Source organism: Notechis scutatus, chromosome 2 (genome assembly GCF_049901735.1).
Source record: "Notechis scutatus isolate UNSWTSFEM ecotype Mainland chromosome 2, rNotScu1.2, whole genome shotgun sequence".
NCBI lineage: Eukaryota > Metazoa > Chordata > Lepidosauria > Squamata > Elapidae > Notechis > Notechis scutatus.
Window position 1 is genome coordinate 56,541,163 of NC_142010.1, and position 16,107 is coordinate 56,557,269.

At 35.7% G+C, this 16,107-nt stretch overlaps 1 protein-coding gene across 11 annotated transcripts in view; it reads left to right on the forward strand.

Moving 5' to 3' along the window:
• WNK2 (WNK lysine deficient protein kinase 2) overlaps positions 1 to 16,107 on the forward strand; it is a 108,568-nt gene that overhangs the window by 34,687 nt on the left and 57,774 nt on the right. For all 11 annotated transcript variants that reach the window (XM_087954798.1, XM_087954799.1, XM_087954793.1 and 8 more), the window contains exons 3-8: positions 451 to 623; positions 1,522 to 1,742; positions 2,930 to 3,087; positions 8,943 to 9,031; positions 11,621 to 11,840; positions 14,708 to 14,993. In XM_087954798.1, the coding sequence (XP_087810924.1) occupies positions 451 to 623; positions 1,522 to 1,742; positions 2,930 to 3,087; positions 8,943 to 9,031; positions 11,621 to 11,840; positions 14,708 to 14,993 (1,147 nt within the window). The remainder of the gene's footprint in view (positions 1 to 450; positions 624 to 1,521; positions 1,743 to 2,929; positions 3,088 to 8,942; positions 9,032 to 11,620; positions 11,841 to 14,707; positions 14,994 to 16,107) is intronic.

Here is a 16,107-nt window from a genome sequence, read left to right on the forward strand (position 1 = left end):
GCCACAGACCAACAGGGCTGATCTGTAGAAATCATGGTGAAAAAACTATGCAAAAAAAGAAAAAAAATGGTATCTATAATGAAATTCTTAATGATATCATTCTGTTTTGATTGTTGTTGTTTAAACTTTTGATTTTTATGAACCCAGAATTTTGTAATTGTATTTAATATTTACCTAAAATATTTGCCATACTGAGTTATGGCTATGGCTTAAATCTAAAGATCTTATTTTATCAAAGATAATTCCACTTGCAAGGGGAATACATTTTATCTTTCATTTGAATTCTCCTGCACCCCTCAAACCAACATTTTAATATCCTCCTTGGAACAAAAAAAAAATTATGGGCATCATTTTTATGACCCTCTTCATGTGACTGAAGTGCAGCAGCCCTTTTAATGCAGGGCATATTCCCAGGCTGTTTTCTGACAAGAAATATTTTCTGAACTGCAGGATCGAAAGCTGACAAAAATGGAACGGCAAAGATTTAAAGAAGAAGCGGAAATGTTGAAAGGTCTTCAGCACCCAAATATTGTTAGGTTTTATGATTTTTGGGAGTCGTGTTTAAAGGGAAAAAGGTGTATTGTGCTGGTAACAGAACTGATGACCTCCGGAACTCTGAAAACGTAAGTACTAATTACGTCATGACATGATAATTAGTTAAGTAGAACATCTGTAGAGACAAAAGTTCTTGGTTACATCCCTAACCCTCTTAAGAATGGAAATCTATGTTCCTTCTTTATAATAACATGCCTGACTATTTCACATTAAACCAATTTAATTTCAAAATTGAATTTCATTTCTGTTATTTTCTCTATTGTTTTCTTCTGTGACTACCCACAGTTCTGCTTGTATTTTCTCTTCCTTTCTTTGTTTTACTTGGGTCATTTTGAACCTCTTGGTTAATCTTTCCCAAAATAGATAACATTATTAAGCTATAATCAAATAATCTTCCACCAATGAGAAGGAAAACACTTCAAATTAACATGCTTGAATAATTAATCTGAAACATCATGCTTTATTATCTTACTGAATTTAATATTACCAATGGCAAAATAGCCTTTTTCAATATTTGTAAGAATCTTCTGTATGTTTTTTCCACTTTATGAAGAATTTCAAGTTTCAAATCTGAAGCACTATTGGTGATCAACTATATGCCAATATACCTATAGTTTCAGTGCACACGTAGAGTTTTGCATAAAGAAGTATCACCATAGAATTGTAATTCATAGCTTTTAAAGGCAGATTAGGATTTAAATGAATTTATTCATAATTTACCTTCCAAACTATCCTCCTCTTAAATTAGGAATTCATTTGAGTGTGCTTGGCTGAAGGCTGAATCAGATAAGTCTAATTGCAAGAGGTAGATTGCTTACAAAGTGCTCAAACTGACCTGGAAAGTGTCATGAATGTTTAAGGACCTTGTTGTACTGCAGAAATGCAGATATTGTCCACAAGAAGAATCTCAGTGCATCTGTTTTTCTCTAAAATAATTTTATTCCATCTCATATGTTTTTATTTTAGCTATTTGAAGAGATTTAAAGTGATGAAACCAAAAGTTCTTCGTAGCTGGTGTCGGCAAATCCTAAAAGGTCTTCTTTTTCTGCACACTCGAACACCACCAATTATTCATAGAGATTTAAAATGTGACAATATTTTTATAACTGGGCCAACTGGATCTGTGAAGATAGGAGATTTGGGTCTGGCAACTCTTAAGAGAACTTCATTTGCCAAAAGTGTCATAGGTAAGCATGACATGACATGACATGACATAACAGAATTGGAAGGGACCTTGGAGGTCTTCTAGTCCAACCCCCAGCTCAAACAGAAAACCCTATGTCATTTCAGACAAATGGCTGTCCCATCTCTTCTTGAAAACCTCCATATTTCATTTACATCACCATTCTTTATTGAAAATGGATGAATAGTATAGAGCCACAAAACAATCGGCCCATGTTTTGTTTTCACTGGCAATGCTAAATCCTTGCCTCATACATTCTTCCAAAATTAGTAAAATTTCAACAAGGTTATTTTTTCTTAATCTGCAATTTTATAATGTATTGACTATTATATACATATGAACATGAATTATAATTTATTTTTGTTTAGAAGTTTATGCTTACAGTGGATGTAATATATAAATAAATAAACTTACTTAACAAGCAGTAACATCTTATACCAAACTAAATCAAGATGGAATTATTTTATTTCCCCCCTCCCATGCTTTCCTCTTTCTCAATCATGTATCACATGATCAAGATCATGTTTTTCCCCCTCTAGGAGTGCACTGCTCTCTTCTCTTTCCCAAGGCAAAGAGTGCATTTATACCATCCTGAATTCTGACTTCCAATTTCCTTATGGAAATCTATAGCTCAGGGATTTGCCACAAAGCATAAACAGAAGTAGGGCATCTGTTTTCAAACTTGGATTCAAAGTTTAGTATCTCTCTTGAGATTTCAAACATAAGACTTTGGCATTCTTATGTTAGATCAAAAAAGATATTAAATCAACTTCATAGGATATTTGATGAACTTTTCAAATTCCAGATATTTTTTCAAAAAACATGATGATTCCTATGTCATTGCAAAAATTATGCAATAATTTGGACCTGAAAATATTTTGAAGTCTTAGTCTAGTTGTTTATTGGGCTTCAAGGTATTATTTGAATTAATATTGCCTGGGAGAAGGGGGCACAAGATTGTAGAAAATTGTCTTTCTGTGAATTGAACATTTCTGCATATAGAATGATGCCTTTAGGTTCCACCCAATATTCCATATAACTATCTGTATTACTAATTTCAGTTTAAAATACAGAAGTTTCTTTGAGTTTTATATTCATGCATAGAGTGTTCTCTTTTAAATGTACTTTTCTCTTGTTGATGCTCGATCTACAAATATGTTTTCTAAGATGGATTCCTTTTGTTCTGTTCAGGTACTCCGGAATTTATGGCCCCAGAAATGTATGAAGAACACTATGATGAATCAGTGGATGTATATGCTTTTGGAATGTGTATGTTGGAAATGGCTACCTCAGAATATCCATATTCAGAATGCCAGAATGCTGCTCAAATTTACAGGAAAGTAACCTCTGTAAGTAATATTTTTAATATAATCATTTTGCACTTTCATTTACACTGTTTTTCCTAATTTTAACATTGTAAGCTCTGATATACTATTGTATGACATATAACTTTAATAAAAGTATTGTTGAAATGATTCTTAAATTCTCAACGTTATTATTATGTTGAATACATTGTCTTATTTAGGTCTTATATTTTCTGGCGAGAAGAAATGATTTTAAGACTAGGGTTGAGGTAATTCTGCGTATTCTCTCCTTTCTCATCCCCATCCCAGCCATTCTCTTCAAAACGTTATTGGCATCAATGTTTTTCAGATTTGCTCAGTTTCACATTTTACTAATGTCATGTTTTGTTACTTGTTTCAGTGTTAATTTATAAAAATTCTACATGCAAATTGTTTCTACTTCCTTCTTTAATATTTATTTTTTTTAAATGTACAAACTGCATTATAACATTTTGAATAGTGAAGAGTGTGGCACTTTATCAAATGCAAACTGATTGTATAATATATTTTTGGGGAAAATATTTTCTATCCTCCAGGCATCAAATTTATTTCTTAAGAATGCTTCTCTGAATACCATATAGAACTCTGGCATTTCTAAAAAATAAGGTGACACCCAGGGATATACCCGATATGATATAAAGATAGAGCAATACCTTCTTAGTTTGTCACTAGAAGATAGTGTACATGTGTGATTTGTGTAAATTTTATATACAGTTTCTTGTACTTTTGGAAGTTTGCTTGCACTGTATACTTACAATGGTTAATGGATATATTTGTATGAATTTCTTTTTATAATATCTTTATTTTTATAAATAAGGTAGCAAACATAACTAATGGTCCTTCTCCTTCCTATTTTCCCCACAACAACAACCCTGTGGGGTGAGTTGGGCTGAGAGAGAAAGAGAAGGAGACTATGCTTAAGGCAGGACTACAACTCACAGTCTCCTGGTTTCTAGCCTGGTATCTTAATCACTAGACCAAACTGGCTCTAGGCATTGGTATGAATGCCTGTCAATTTGCTTTTGCCTATAACATCACTTACAGCTCTGTGCATTATTCTGGTTCTGCATAACATTGACCCATTTATCTTCTTTTGTTCAGCTACAGTTGCTACTAAATCTCCTTGGTATTGATCTGGCATGTGAACTAAGGGGGGTGGGTTTACTTTGTTCTTTTACCTTGGTGTGTTCTTGATATTAAACTGAATGAATTGTATTCAGGCTTCATTATTTTATGCTCAAATCAGTGATGCCTCATGAAATCAGGATTGATTCAGCCACTGATTTAAGTGAACTAATTTATTTGGGATCCACTCTATTATATTAAATATGAATATATAAAGAGTGGTGGAGAAAATTCATATAGCTTATTCAGCAAACATTCCTGCCAATATTATGTGCTTCTGTATATGTACACAGATCTTTTTACTACTAGCATGTTTTTTTTTGGGTGGGGGGAGGAAATATTGGAACGAAACTGTATTGTCGGGTTTAAGATCAAACATGAATTGTGGAACCTATCTATTTTTCAATTGATAGAAAGCTGAAACGTGTGAACACAGATTCACTAGTACAAGTTCTTACAGCTCAGTGTTTTGTTTTGATATGTGTCAAGATTATATTTGTCACAGGTTGCATATTTATTGTGTCATTTGTTTTTGAATGTTGACATAGCAAAATGCATGAAAAAGCTTCTTTCAGAGGCTGATTGGGACAGAAATTGGCCTCAGTGGAAGAAGTTAAGAACTTTTAAACTTTGTAATACACAATTACAGCTATTTATTGCTTTTTCATTTAAAAAAGGACATCAGGAGACCATCATAGATGTCTTTCCACAAACTTTTAATTGGATCCTTTACCTTACCTACACCTGAAATAGAATGATAATATTTGTTTGTCATGCCAATCTAATGTAAGGATTACTGAAGAAATGGATTACTAATCCATTCAGATGGAAATCCATTTAGCAGAGTTCACAGAGGGAGTCAAAAAATGTCAAGATTTGTCTAAAACATGCACAAGGCTTTGAGCTCATAGTTTTTGAGACCTTTCCCCTTTCCCCCAAGATACTGTTATTTATTTGCAGCAGCAGAATAGAATCCTCTTCCTCTAAAATCCAGGCACAACCTCAACATTGCTTTGCAAATTTGAGGGACCTTGTTGAGGAGATTATGGAAACAAGCTACAGAACAAGGAGATACAGAACATTGCTTTGTATGTCCCTTACAAAAATTGGCTGTTGTCCTTATATTGTAGGAAGAATGCACTACGAACATTCCAATTATTCTATTTCTCTTTCAACACAGTCTTTGTCTCTAGTTGGTACATTTTGTTAATATTTTTTGTTACGTTTGTGCCTGATTCTTATTTAATATCCTTCGTAAATAGCCTAGAATGGAACTCTTTCATTAAATGATTAAATGTTCAGGAAACAAATAAGCTTTCCAAGTGTAAAATAACTATCCTATGCCTGTCCTTTCATGCACTAAATTCTTAATCCTAAATTCACTGTTTTTGGGGAAAGTACTGTTATTTTATAAAGCATCATGTGATATGGCACATATTTCCCAAGCTTGATTATCAGAACTATTCATGTAGTTATGTGCTTTGCTTTCCTACAAGGTTAGTGGGGAAAGACACAAAGCCCCAGCTGACCAATCGTGTTACATAAGCACAGTTTGCATCAGCTATTTTGTAAGGAATTGTGTTAAATCCTTAATATGTACAAAGTTTAATTTACATCATTTATATGTATTACTATGCTTACTTTAAAAAGTTAATCAAGGACAGACTAAGAAGATTGGTATAAGAGAGTTCAGAATGATGAAGTTTTCTGGGAGAATTTAACCTGTAATTAAAATGAATGTATGTCTTATCTAATTTATTAATTAAATTATAAATTAGTCATAAATTAATCAATTCATATGCCTCCTAAAGCTCAATATGAGAGCCATATAAACTAGGACACAATGTATTCTAGTCATACCTTGGATACAAAGTCAGCTGAGTGACCTTGGGCCAGTCACTTTTCTCAGCCCTAGAAAAGCGACAATGACAAAATACTTCTGAAAAACCTTGCCAAGAAAACTACAAGGGCTTGTCCAGGCAGTTTCTGAGAATCAAACACAATTGAACAGACTTAAACAAAAGAGCTTGATATAGGTGTCTTATTGAGGGATTAAGAAATTATAACCATACTTTTCTTTCCTATTATAGCAACAGATAGGACTCAAAACATCCTCCAGAACTGTGGCCTTAATTGTCATTTTTACTGACCTCCCATGATGTCTAATTGGCCAGTTTATGACATTTGCTCAACTGTACTGCCAAAAATACATCAGTGGAAGAAACCAAATGCTAATCTCTACCATCTAACTTCTCTAGATCGCTTTATTGGTTTATCTAAAACAAGTACATCTTCCCACAGTTATTTGTGTAGCATGGATTACCTTTTGCTGCTTAACACTTCATTAAATGAATAACTTGTACAATACTTTTTCATTGGTTCTCAGGTTAAAATGGTACCATAGTTCTTAGATTTTTTTTTTTATCAAAGTACATTTTAACCTTCTGAAAGTATAATGAATTGTTCCTCTTTGGTAAAATAAGATATGTATAACCTAAAATGGTACAAGGCAGAGACAATCTTTTTGGCAACTATTTCAGTCTTTAGATCCATGTTTTTTTCCGCAATTTGTTTTCATGCCTCAATCACTCATAGCTAAGGGCATTTTGTGGAATGTATAGATGAGAAAATCTTAAGAGTAATGGCACCAACTCAAATAATGCCTCAAATATACCTTGAATAGCGGTTACTTCCATGCCTGCTTTGGATAGATGGCCTTGGACTTGCTGCCTGAAAGTGAATGAGAGCTCTTTCAAATCTAAATGCCAATCTCTTCAAGAGCATTGTTTTATTTTTATTTACAGCATTTATGGGGCAGTGTTATCTACAACAGAGGCCTCCAACCTTTGCAACTTTAAGCCTGGTGGACTTCAGTTGCCATGGGGAATCCTGGGAGTTGGTCCACCAGGCTTAAAGTTGCCAAGGTTGGAGACCCCTGATCTACAGGATGGAGTGTTTAAAATACATGTTAGTAATGCTTTTTGATAGTTAAAATAAGACCCAACCTTAAAAGTACTATTAATTACAAGCAGGAGTGGAATTCAAATTTCTTAACAACCGGTTCTTTGGGCATGGCATAATTTGTGGGTGTGGCTTTGTGGGCATGTGACTGGGTGGATGTGGCTTGCTGACTGGGGTTGGCTTGGTGCTCACGTGACTGGCTGGGTGTGGCTTGTATATAAATATTGTATTTATGTAAATATTGAATTTTTTAATTAAAAAAGAGCAACTTTTACCCAAAATCAGGCAAAGCACATTGAGTTGCTTGCAGAATCACAGATTCACTCGCAGATCTACCTTTCTGCTATCTGCTTTCTGAGTCTGCACTGAAAAATAGAAGCTTCCGTCCTAAGGAAGGTTCAGCTCTACTCTCAGGCCACTTCTCCCCCAACCCACTGAATACCACCCCTGACTAGGCTTCAGGGAAGCCTCCTGGGTGAAGGCAAAGCAGTACAACAGTGATTTAGATTAGCTAGAAAGCAAGAAATCTGACAGGGGAGGGGAGGGGCCAGCCAGTGGCGCAATTTGTTGGTTCTCCAAACTTCACAGAATCATAACAGCTGGTTCTATAGAACTGATCCGAACTGATAGAATCCCACCCCTGATTACAAGACATGAAAACCAATTTGTAGATTAAAGAATAAAGTTTAAGAGTCTTAAGGTATCCAAATAATCCTTTTAGGTCCTCATCCCTCAACCTTAGAGATGGACCCATTAACCAATTAGTATTGGATTGGCAGATACTAAGAAATACCTGGTCTGTAGACTAGATTAGGTTAATTAGGAAAATGTTCCAGAAGGTAAGTATTTGCATATTACGGTCATGAAAATTATATGAAAATATCCATAGATTCACCTGGAGTTGAGCTCCAGTGAAAGAATCAAAATGGGTGTCTTAAGTCTATGCCAGACATAAGGTATTCACTTCCTTTCTTAAAATATCCCAACAACATAAAAAGGGGTGAAAAATAATTATACTTATTAAAACTATTCAAGGGAAATTTTTAGAAATAGAATAAAGTTTTCTATTTCAATTTCTTTACCTCACTAGAAAAAGATTCTTTTTCCATTTTCAATATGCGTAAAAATATTGCCTTAAATATCTTATTTCTTCTTGGGATTTTAAATTTGCTATTGAGAATCCTTAAAGCTCATATCTTGTAACTGTCAGCAGGTGAAAATGTTTTTCTAAGACATTCACAAACTTCAATTAGAGTGAAAACTTGGTTATCTTACAGTGTTGCTGTTTTCTTTTTTGTAGAATAGAAATCTGTAAGGATTACCTTTAAATTTGGGGCAAAACCATAAGAGACACTATTTTACACTATCTATTCCTTATTTTAAAGCGGACTGTATACTAGAACAGTATCAAAATATTATAAAAATCTATTAGCTAATTAGAAAAGCTGCTCTGAAACCTCAAAAGTTGAGGGATAATTAAAATAAACAGTTAACTGATAAATTAATTTGTTTAAACAAAACTTGGGGAAAAAACCTTGATGTTGATCTTTCTGGAACAGAATCCCAGAAGCCTAGGATAGTTCAATTTTCCCCTCCCAAGATCTTTAATATTAAAATTCATAATAAAAGTTAATGCTGACTTTAGCTTTGTTATATCATATATAATGGTCTATTGTATATTAGATTACATAAGAGTCCTAATTTAAACTCAAAGCTGTGTAGATCTAGAATTAAGATGCCAGATAAATTTAATTATGTTTTTTTTCCTCATGCAGGGTGTCAAACCAGCAAGTTTTGATAAAGTTACTGATCCTGAAATTAAGGAGATAATTGGAGAGTGTATTTGCAAAAATAAAGAAGAGAGGTTTGTTTCAAATAATAAATTTATGTTGTTTGTGAAACAGGTCATAAACCTGAGCTCATTTCAAAGTAATTCCTTGGGGTGGAGGCAGAAAACTGACAAGAGCTGGCTAGTACCATTTTAAACTGATAGCTCTACTACCGGTATAATCTAGTCATGTAGATCTCTTAGGATAGTTACTAGCTAAATAGAAACTAATATGGTTACTATGGGCACATGGATCAGTACCTATTTGGAATCTGGTTAGTGTGACTATATTCCTGTGAATTTTGAGGACTTCTCAGCAAATTTTAACACTTTCAGTCAGAATGTCCTTCTGGACTATATCTATAAACAGAGCAGTATGAGACTTACTTCAGGTACACATTTCATATTTGTATTCTTATTTATAAACTTTATACAGTGCCCATCTCACCTGCAATCTGGGTGATTTACAAATAAAAGCCATATAGCCATATAAAAAGAGAGAAAGTTAGAAGCAAAGTTTTAAAAAACAAAATTAAAATAAAGATTAATGGTAAAAAAAAAAAAAGGCAAGGGGGTATCCTCATGCCACCAACCATCCCTATGGTTGCATACCACTCTTGAACCGCCATGCCAGCTGGCAGAGCTGGGTCTTGACACCCTTCCAGAAGACCAGAAGGATGGCACTCTATCTCACTTCTGGGAGCAACAGTAATAAAGAAGACTCGCATCCTTGACCCTGCCAGTCAAAATTCTTTAATTAATGGGGTCTGCAACAAACCCTCTCTGTCTCACTAGGTGGGACAGGTCGATCTTATTGGGACAGGATGGTTCCTCAGATAACCAGGCCCACACTATGAAGGACTTTAAAAGACTTTAAAAATCAATACCTTGAATTTGACCAGGAAATAAAGTGGCATCCAATGCAGCTCACATAGTAGAGGTGTTACATGTGCAACCCTTGGGGTGCCCAGAACTGCCCATGCTACTGCATCAATTACAGCTTCTAGATACTCTTCAAGGGAAGCACATTGTACAGCATATTACATAAATCCATAGAGAAGGTGGCTAAGCCATGAGTGATCAAAAGAAAGGTTTCTCAATCCAGGTAAGTTCCAGAAAATGGTACATGGCGATTTATATTTGACAAGTAGCTATTGTATGCAGTATCTCACAAGATTCTTCTTTTAATCCTTCTACAATTTTAAACCTTACATTTATATATTTAATTAAACTTAATAAAAAAAGAAAAAAGCATGAAAAAGAAAACACACACACAAATATACAGTATATGTGGGGGCTGGGGTGGGTGAGTGGGTGGGTTTCTTTCATGTATACAAAGTTTTACATAACCGATTCAATAAAAGATGCTTAACCACAGAAGCAGATCATTCAGACAGTTGAAATTGATACCATTGTTATGTTGGTGATATCCAGCTTTATTCTTTTCCATCAAATTTCAGAGACATTGTGGGAATCCTAAATCAATATTTAGGATTTGTAAAAGATTAGATGAAGACTAACAAGTGGAAGCTGAGAGTGTATTGAATAAGGGATTGCCTAGTCAAATAAAAATATTGCATAACTGTCAGATTTGTACGGAGTGTAACATTTTAATAGTCAGCCTGACAGCTTTAAAGTTCCTGATTTGACTTTCACCTAAATGTTAGGTAGTAGCTGCAGCTAGGAGTACACCACCCCGCTGCACATGCTCCTAAAGAAAGCAGAGTTGCATGGTTTAGTTATTTTTCATTTGGATTCTAGAAATATTTATATGGGATTTATCTTTTTAAAAAATAGCACGAACTAACTACATCTAACTGGTTTTTTGCTTGTTTTAATCTATTAGTTTTCTGGGTTAGTTTTCTGTGCAGTCTGGCTTTTTAATACATTTATCACCCATTCCTACTATCAGGTCTAGTTGTGGTGGTTGCATTCAGGCTTCCTTAATGAATTTTATATGCAATGCTGCATCTGAATTATGCAGATTCTTAGCTCATCATGAATGAACATTATGCTAATGTAAACAGATCCTATACCAACATTGGTTACTAGATGGTTAACATGCAAGGAATGCTATGCTAAAAGAGAGTTTCAGAATAGTTTATCTATGCCCATTGATGGGAGAAAAAACGGTGAGGGGGAAAGTATCTAAAAAGTATAAATAGGGTCTGATATGTTTCAGACAAATACTTTTTTCAAGAACATTGTACAAAACAAACACACAAATTTGAAAAGGTATAGTTAAGTGTTTTAACTCTCTGTTAGCCACAAATGGCAAATGGGCAGCCATTGAAATTGAAATAAAAAAACTAATAAAAATAAACAAATGGTGTGATGTTTATTATACCACACATTTAGCAGTTGCTATAGAAACACTTGCTATTTTGCTACTATGATTTAAAAATCTTTGTGTTAAATATTATAGATAATGAAAGCAAATTTTGAGTTGCTCTTTCATTAAAACTTAAAAAGACATAGAGTGCCAAGAAAGTTCTAATACATATATTCTAATATATATGTGTGTATTATCAACAGTAATACTAAAATAATACACAGCTAATTGGTCCTTAAAGAATAGAGGAGAAAAATGGACTTAATATCTGTTGTGTGCTTTTTTCCCCCCAGATATGAAATTAAAGATTTATTAAGCCATGCCTTCTTTGCTGAGGATACTGGGGTGAGAGTGGAACTTGCAGAAGAAGACGATGGTAGAAAATCCTCTATTGCCTTAAGACTCTGGGTAGAAGATGCTAAGAAATTGAAAGGGAAGTCCAAAGATAATGGAGCCATTGAGTTTACTTTTGAACTGGAGAAAGAAACTCCAGATGATGTTGCACAAGAAATGGTAAAATAAACTTCCCTTAACACTCTTCACCCTCCCGCCTCTCTCTGTCCCTTCCTCCCTCTCCCTCCCTCCCTCCCTCTCTCTCTCCGTGCGTTGTATCTATGTAATATAAATCTCAAATACCATCCTAGGCAAACTTTAAAAAGTAAATTTGATTCCAAAGATACAGCACAAACTATCCTCAAAAGCCATAAATGGATCCACAGAAATGAAGTACAGTAATTTATCATCAAAACACATTATTTCAAAAACTGATATAAATTTTGATTAGCACTCATTAAGTTGCATAACTTGAAGTTTTGCAAATTATGTTTCTAATATATGTAAGAATGTGGAGTAGAATTTGAACCATTTTCTTTCTTTGTGCAGTAAGATAAGTTATATATCATATACACTGCTCAAAAAAATAAAGGGAACACAAAAATAAGACATCCTAGATCTGAATGAATGAAATATTCTTATTAAATACTTTGTTCATTACACAGTTGAATGTGCTGACAACAAAATCACACAAAAATTATCAATGGAAATCAAATTTAGCAACCCATGGAGGTCTGGATTTAGAGTTACACTCAAAATTAAAGTGGAAAAAAACACTACAGGCTGATCCAACTTTGATGTAATGTCCTTAAAACAAGTCAAAATGAGGCTCAGTAGAGTGTGTGGCCTCCACGTGCCTGTATGACCTCCCTGGGCATGCTCCTGATGAGCTGGCAGATGGTCTCCTGAAGGATCTCCTCCCATACCTGGACTAAAGCATCCCCCAACTCCTGGACGGTCTGTGGTAGAACATGGCATTGGTGGATGGAGCGAGACATGATGTCCCAGATGTGCTCAATTGGATTCAGGTCTGGGGAACGGGCGGGCCAGTCCATAGCATCAATGCCTTCGTCTTGCAGGAACTGCTGACACACTCCAGCCACATGAGGTCTAGCATTGTCTTGTAGTAGGAGGAACCCAGGACCAACCACACCAGCATATGGTCTCACAAGGGGTCTGAGGATCTCATCTCGGTACCTAATGGCAGTCAGGCTACCTCTAGTGAGCACTTGGAGGGCTGTGCGGCCCCCTAAAGAAATGCCACCCCACACCATTACTGACCCACTGCCAAACCGGTCATGGTGGAGGATGTTGCAGGCAGCAGAACGTTCTCCACAGTGTCTCCAGACCCTGTCACATCTGTCACACATGCTCAGTGTGAACCTGCTTTCATCTGTGAAGAGCACAGGGCACCAGTGGCGAATTTGCCAATCTTGGTGTTCTCTGGCAAATGCCAAACATCCTGCACGGTGTTGGGCTGTAAGCACAACCCCCACCTGTGGACATCGGGCCCTCATACCACCCTCATGGAGTCTGTTTCTGACTGTTTGAGCAGCCACGTGCACATTTGTGGCCCGCTGGAGGTCATTTTGCAGGGCTCTGGCAGTGCTCCTCCTGTCCCTCCTTGCACAAAGGCGGAGGTAGCGGTCCTGATGCTGGGTTGTTGCCCTCCTATGGCCTCCTCCCCGTCTCCTGATGTACTGGCCTGTCTCCTGGTAGCGCTTCCATGCTCTGGACACTACGCTGACAGACACAGCAAAACGTCTTGCTACAGCTCGCATTGATGTGCCATCCTGGATGAGCTGCACTACCTGAGCCACTTGTGTGGACTGTAGACTCCGTCTCATGCTACCACTAGAGTGAAAGCCCTGCCAGCATTCAAAAGTGACCAAACCATCAGCCAGAAAGCATAGGAACTGAGAAGTGGTCTGTGGTCACCACCTGCAGAACCACTCCTTTACTGGGGATGTCTTGCTAACTGCCTCTGCTTTGTACCTGTTGTCTATTCCATTTGCACAACAGCATGTGAAATTGATTGTCAATCAGTGTTGCTACCTAAGTGGACAGTTTGATGTCACAGAAGTGTGATTGCCTTGGAGTTACATTGTTTTGTTTAAGTGTTCCCTTTATTATTTTGAGCAGTGTATCTGCGGCCTGGTTGCAATCCCCTCACAGCCGCAGCCCACACATTGGGGACCTCTGCTTTACAGAACTTTCTGGGCGGTTTACAGTGTCCGCATATCTGGGTACTTATTTTACCAACCTTGGAAGGATGGAAGGCTGAGTCAACCTTGAGCTGGTCAGGATCATACTCCAGGCTATGGGCAGAATTAGCTTGCAGTACAGTATTGCATTGCAATCACTGTGCCAGGGTATTTGGACATAGCTGCCTATCATTTTGAAAAACTAAATTTACATGCTTGAAATATATTATAGAAGCTTCTTTCTGAAAAATTGCTTTTCTTTGCATTGCAAATGAGAAATTTCATATTTGGTTTATTCATGAAGCAGACGAGATTACTGTGTATGATTTTGATGCCAGCTATGACTGGTTTTAATTATTTCTAAAAATGCCCCCCTCCCTTTCACCATCTGTTACATTTGGATTAAAAAAAATCCCCACTTATTTTGTATAAAGTTCTAGGAATATATAAAATATTTAAAATATATAAAAATATTTAAAATTTCTCCAATAGTGATACAGACAATAACTATTCATAGCCAATGATGACTAATAAAAATATTTATGACAATTGATTATAGTTTTGCAATTCCTTCTCTGCTTTATAAAAAATATTTCAGATACAACTTGAATTATTTTTGAAAATAATTTTATCAACAAAAACCTTGGATCTCTAGATACTATATTTAAGTCTAAACAATATTTCTGCAAACTAATCAGCCACACATATACAAAACCTCCGACTGGTGATTTAGAATCTGTAGCACACTACTCAGTTACTAAAAGTGGTAATGGAGTGGGCATGTGGGGCACCATGATGTGAAAATACAGTCAAAATATGGATTTGAAAATCTTTTTATTTCAGGTTGATGCCGGATTCTTTCATGAAAGTGATGTCAAAACAATTGCAAAATCAATACGTGACAGAGTAGCCTTAATACAGTGGAGAAGAGAGAGGATTCCCATGTTGCATTCAGAAGATCATTGGGACCCGGAAAGCTTAGAAAAAACAAAGGCCACACAAGCACAACCACTTCAGATTACACACCCTTCTCGTGCTGGTCATCAGATTCCATCAGAACCAGATGAGCCTGAAGTGGACCAGCAACTTTCTCAACAAAATCTGCCCACAAGCATTACTTCACTTGCATGTAAGTCCAGTATGTGCTCTTCGTTGGTATATAAGGATATAGTACAAATACATTGGATGTATTTGTACATGGATGTCACTGGCCCTGCTTGTGCACTGCAGTAAGCCAAAACTCTTCAGGATTCTGGTTTAGCAGGAACAGGTATGTTAATATAGACTCTTTAATAGCTCCTGCTTCATCTGGCTGATAGGAATAATTATCAAACATGGAGTATTCCATACCTAATTTGCTTAATAAGTCATCTGAATTTAGCATCTCTGTTTTTGTTGGCCTAACCAATTGGAACTTAATATGCACAAACTTCTTCCTACTATGCCAAAATTCTGAAGAATTCTAACTCTGATGAACTGATACAGCCAGGACTTTGGTTGCATGGACTTCGATAGGAACAAATAAATATATGCTGAATATATACAAGAACAATAAATATTTACTATATTTACTATATACAATAAACAATTTCTGTCTTGCTATGATTAGAATTGTGCCTAATTCAATTGGTTGTCATTCAACAATTTTAAAGCAGGGAAAAAAGACATTGGGAGGAAGTGAATTCCCCTGGGATTTGAGGGGAGACATTACCTTGCCAGTTCACAAGTAAAGGCTCTTCTCCCTCCTTCTTTATGGTAGCCATGTGGTGATCATACCATTGTAAGAAATGGGAAGACAGAGGACATACCCTCATGTGGTGGTGGTTAAAAAAGACCATCGACCATTCTTTGACACATTAATATAGCCAACTCTTTAAACTGTATTGAATTTTTCTTCTAAAATAAGCTAATTATGCTCACTAATCATGCCAACTAGTGTTGGTAGGACTGCTCACTGTGTATGAAAGTGTGCCAACATGTATTTTGACTGAGGAAATGCTGTTTCAAGTCAAGATAATAATTACAAATTTTCTTATGCTATATTAGTAGAAATATTTAAAGACTCTGAGACCGCTGATTGAAGACTTACATATATTTTACTTACATTAGATAAAAATTAAAGTCTCTGTTTTATAGCGAAAAAACTATAACCATATTAATAAATATTGTTTTATAGTTTTATAAAGAATAAAAATAATAACTATATTATTTTAAAAATAATATTTTTTCTGAGTTTCTAGTCT